The sequence below is a fragment of the Galeopterus variegatus genome, unplaced genomic scaffold (genome assembly GCF_000696425.1).
Source record: "Galeopterus variegatus unplaced genomic scaffold, G_variegatus-3.0.2 Scaffold147, whole genome shotgun sequence".
Taxonomy (NCBI): Eukaryota; Metazoa; Chordata; class Mammalia; order Dermoptera; family Cynocephalidae; genus Galeopterus; species Galeopterus variegatus.
This window is the reverse complement of record NW_007726258.1, coordinates 455583-460895: the sequence shown is the minus strand read 5'-3', so window position 1 is coordinate 460895 and position 5313 is coordinate 455583. Positions and strand designations below refer to the sequence as shown.

Genomic DNA, 5313 nt, shown 5'->3' with positions numbered 1-5313 from the left:
CTCCCCGGTTCTTTTTTAAAAAAAAAAAAAAAAAAATCTATTTTGGTGTTTACCCCATTATGGTGGTCACATGATCTATTTCTCTGTCTCTTCTCCCCGTGAGAGTGAGCATTCCTTAAGGGCAGCCGCTGTGTCTCAGTGTATCATCAGTGCATAGCACAGTCCCTCCCCTGCCCTAGAAGTCAGTCCACATTTGTCCCACACGCACTGTTGGGGATAGCAACCACGAGCCACGTGTGCCTACTGAACACTTGAAAAGGGGTGAGCTAATTTCCCTCACAGCTGAAAGAGAATCATGATGTGATGAGTTGGACTTACACTGTAATAGAGACTTGAGGTTGAGCATGTGGCATAATTAAATATGATCTTGTGGTTTGACAGATTGCAGATAAGCTTCTGAAATGTTACCATGGCTTCAGTGAATGAGTTGCATTCTATCAAACCACAAGATCATAATGAGTTGGAAGGAGTAAATGCTTAATATCAGGATGTGTGATGAAAGGATTGTTCAGTATACTGAAAAGTAAAATCAGTGCATTACATTTGTCCTAACTTGTACTTATTAATCAATTGATTTTCTTTGGGATCAGCTGTGACTTCTTTGGTTCATTATAATTAGCGTGTTTTCTTATATGTATTTGGGTTTTTGTTGGAGTAGTAGATTAAGTCCTCAGATATGTTTTATGTATAGCTCATTTCAGAGATTTCTTAATGTGAAATATTTGGTAATGGAGATTTATACAACATGATGATTCAGTTTTCTTTTGAATGTAAAAAATGTGACACTGTTACATCAGGGTGTTTCATAGCTGAACTTTTCTTTATGTACCTTTCAGAGAACATGACTGTTATTCCTAACCAAGTATATCAGCCCCTTGGTCCTTGTCCTTGTAATTTAACAGCTGGGGCCTGTGATGTTCGCTGCTGTTGTGACCAGGTACGTTCTTGCTCATTACTGCACACAAAAGTTGTGCTACCTGACAGCACATGAAAGTACGCCAACAGTTCCCCATCAATAGCTTTTTAATGATGGTCTTTCAAAACTGAGATTATATTTTGCTTTGCAAATTGCTTTCAAATTGAATATTTTCTTCTCTGGTATTGTCTGTCTGGTTTATGTGAAAAAAAGTGTATCCGTTTGTATTAAGTTATGATTGCAAAGATGATACTGAGAGGATGGTTCTAGTATTATTTATTTAGAAGCCTTTAAGAAAATATAAAACAAAGAAAATACGTTTATTCAATGATTTTTAGTAAATTTGCAGAGTTGTACAGCCGTCATTACAATCTAATTTTAGAGCATTTCTATCACCCCCCAAAAGATGACATTAATTGGGTTGTGTTATGATATATTGAGGGCCTTGAGGATTCTTGTGGAACATAAACTGTTTGCCTTAACTCTAAATGTCCTTAGGCTTTTCTGGGCTAGGGATTTGAGTGGATGACAATTAGAAAGGGAAGTTTACTCTGTTTTAATCCCCATTTGGGGTCTATTCTGTGCTGTCTTTTCTTCTTGTCCTATGGTTTTTCTGTGCTGTCTTTTCTGCTTGTCCTATAGTTTTTTTTTTTTTTCTTTGTTTTTGTTTTCGTGAGCAAATCTTATATTCCTGGTAAAGCTGTGGTTCCCTTGAAGACTTGAAGTTCCTGACATGGAGGCTCATTAGGGAATTGACTAAGGAAATTCTAGAGCTATTTTACTTTATGTGGGCACAATGTGCTTTTAGACGGGCTAGAGATTGTATTTGTTTCTCGCTTACTCAGTAGAGTCCTGCTGGCCTCAGAGAATTGGTGTTCATCGTGCTTGCCAGGAGATCTAACCTTGCTAAGTATTTTTGTTTGTTTGTTTTATTTTTAATTAATTTATTTTTATTGAAACATAGGTGATCGTATACATATGTGGGGTACAGAGTTGAATATTGATACCTGTGTGCAGTATCTGATTTTTTATTGAAATGTAGTTGATTGTATGTAACTGTGGGGTACAGAGTTGAATATCAATACCTGTGTCTTGCCAGGAGCTCTTGACTTGCGGTGACATGTAAGCTTGGTCTTCTCATTGTTCCTTTGCATTTGCTTCCAAGGAATGCTCTTCAGATTTAACAGAACTGTTCAGACAGTCCTGTTTCACTGGCGTTTTTGGAGGAGACGTCAATCCTCTGTTTGATCAGCTCTGCTCTTCTGGGACCCCACACCATGTCCCTGACTGGTTTCCTTTCCTGTGTGTGCAGTCGCCCCTTGCCAACTCGCCCTTCCTCGGTTACTTCTATCACGGCTCCGTGTAAGTGTCTGCACAACTCCTGGGAGAGGGCGTCCTTTGCTGGTGCTGGTGAGGTCCGTGTCCAGAGGGTCATGCTTGCTCAACACCTCTCCAGAGGTTCCAGGCTTAAACAATTCAGTTCTAGATTTCATTGAGAATGTCTGTTGTACATTAAGTATTTGAAAGAATTGGGCCTCATTGGAGAAATTGACTGATACCCAAACAGTTCATAGTAATTTTCTAGGGTGGAGAAGGAATTGTAGGAAACTTTAACTTTCTGTATGTTACAGTTCCATATAGTTGCAAATTTACAACTATCTGTGATTTTTGTAATTTAACAGTAAATAAAAACTTACAGGAAGAATTGTGTTTTAGCAGATGATAGCTGAAAGTGTCAGTGATAATCTTTCTTAATGATTTACAGTTCCCCTAGACACGACTCTTCCTTTGAAGTTCATTTGCATACTGATCTAAAAGACTTTTCAGACTTTGGTTACAAACAAGGAGATCCAATTATGACTGTAGACAAGGCATATTTTACTATTCCACAGGTAATAATTTCTATTTTAATATGCTCGGCCCTTCTCTTATTTTTCCCATCCTATTGTTAATTTAACTCATATTTCTCTTTAACATCTCTCCCAAAGTTACTTATTTTTCTCTTACAGACTTTCCAGAGTCTTACCTGTTAATAGTCTCTGGATTTTTAAAAAAGTAGTCACTCTTGAATTAATCACAGCCTTTGCTAAATCTCAGAGTGAACTTACAAAATAAAACCAAAAGATTTCTATAAATTTCCATGGAAGTAACTATAATTCTTCACTTCTGTTAGTTTAATAGCCAATTTCTAGTAAGCTATAAATATATCATTTTATATAACATTTCAGAATTTCAAAAATATTTTAAGGCTATAGAATTTTATATGAAATCTAAAAAAAAATCAGGGCTTAGATGAATTTAAAGGAGACCTGGGAATCTTTATTTTTTATTTTTTGGTGGCTGGCTGGTATGGGTGAGATCTTTATTTATTTATTTTTTTAAAAAAGATGTCTGGTAAGGGGATCTTAACCCTTGATTTGGTGTTGTCAGCACCACGCTCTCCCGAGTGAGCCACGGGCTGGCCTGAAATCTTTATTTTTTTTAAGTTCATCATTATGAGAAAAAAATACTTGTGGGAAGAAAGCATGGGAGGCTAAACCATTTCTCTTCACTATTCATGTGAATACATTTTTATAGTATTTAAAAAATCTGGTTGTGATGAGGGAGAGAAAATGAAGTTGAATATAATCATGTCTCTCCTGTCTCTATACAGTAAATGGAACAGGGCAAGGTGTTTTCTTTGTTTTTATTAAATAATATTTATTGGGGCTCCTCAACCAGTGACTTCCAGACCTTGATTAGCAAATCAGTTGTTTTCCTAAGTTGGTCCACTCGTCAGTGAACTAGCCATTGTTGAAACTAAACTAGCAATAAGAGCAGGCTGCAGAAAGAATAATTTTAAGAAATGTTGATCTATTTTTTTATGATTGGAAGAGAAGCCGTAAATCCGCTGGGTTTTTCCCTTACCCTCAAGGTGTCCCTCGCTGGGCAGTGTATGCAGAATGCCCCAGTGGCATTCCTTCAGAATTTCGATGTTAAATGCATTACTAATTTGGAAGTATACCAAGAACGGGATTCTGTGATCAACGTGAAGGTAAAGAATGGTGCCATAGGAGGTATGTTACATTTGTTTGAAAACAGAACACATACCTGAGTGTTAGGATAAACTATGATCTCATGAGACTATAAATCACTTCTACTGGACCAACTAAAATAATATTTCAACTACTAATTGAGGAAGCTGTTTTCTTTGGAAAAAGCTCAGTTCCGTAAGATAGCACCCTGCATATTCTTTCTTTGAGGTAAAATTCAAATAACATAAAATTAACCATTTTAAAGTGTACAATTCAGTGACATTTAGTACATTCACAATGTTGTATCACCATCATGTGTATTTAGTCCCAAAACATTTTCATCACCCAAAAAGGAAACCTGTACCCATTAAACAATCACTCCCCATTGTCCCCTCCCCCCTCCCCCTAGCAACCAGCCAACAATCTGTTTTTGGTCTCTGTAGATTTACCTATTCTAGACATCATATAGCATATGGGCTTTTGTGTCTGGCTTCTTTCACTTAGCATGATGCTTTCAGGGTTCATTCAGGTTGTAGTGTGTGTCAGAACTTCATTCTTGGGCCGACCCCGTGGCTCTCTCGGGAGAGTGCGGTGCTGGGAGCGCCGAGGCAGCGGGTTCAGATTCTATATGGGAATGGCCGGTGTGCTCACTGGCTGAGCGCGGTGCAGGCGACACCACGCCAAGGGGTACGATCCCCTTACCGGTCCCCCCCAAAAACATTCTTTTATGGTCGAATAACATTCCATTGTATGGATATACTACATTTTGTTTATCCATTCATTAATTGATGGACTTGGGGTTGTTTCTACTTTTTGAGTGTTATGAATAATGCTGCTGTGAACCCTTGTGTACAAGTTTTTGTGTGAACATATGTTTTCATTTCTCTTGGGTATATACTTAGAATTGTCATGTCATATGATAATATGACTTTTGGTGGAACCACCAAACGATTTTCTACAGTGGCTATAACATTTTACATTCCCACCTGCAGTGTACTGCATATTTTTTCTTACGTGATAGTGACACACCAGATTATCATCACTGACTTTTGGAATTCTCCTCCTCAATTATAGTCAGATGCTAAAAGCAGTGGGATTCCCATCTGTCGGTGTTTAGACAGTGGGAAGAGTTTTGTAGTTGGCACACAGGGCAAGCGCCGTTACCATATTTGCTGATAAACTCCTTTGAGTAAGTAAACGTGATCATGTTAGGCCACGTAGTCCTGTGGAAGTTAATTTATGTATCTTTTTAGGCATAGTTACACCAAAAGTAATCTATGAGGAAGCAACTGACCTAGACAGATTCATCACCAACACAGGTATTTTAATTTACACTTTTATGTCATTTTTACAGAAATTTATATGTCATTTCTTACAAGTAAT

The 5313-nt window shown here is 37.6% G+C and overlaps 1 protein-coding gene across 1 annotated transcript in view; it reads left to right on the top strand.

The window, feature by feature from the left end:
• TCTN2 (tectonic family member 2) overlaps nucleotides 1-5313 on the top strand; it is a 29701-nt gene that overhangs the window by 8343 nt on the left and 16045 nt on the right. The window contains exons 5-9 of the mRNA XM_008591514.1: nucleotides 837-937; nucleotides 2082-2278; nucleotides 2682-2808; nucleotides 3831-3972; nucleotides 5184-5249. Coding sequence (XP_008589736.1) covers nucleotides 837-937; nucleotides 2082-2278; nucleotides 2682-2808; nucleotides 3831-3972; nucleotides 5184-5249 — 633 coding nt within the window. The remainder of the gene's footprint in view (nucleotides 1-836; nucleotides 938-2081; nucleotides 2279-2681; nucleotides 2809-3830; nucleotides 3973-5183; nucleotides 5250-5313) is intronic.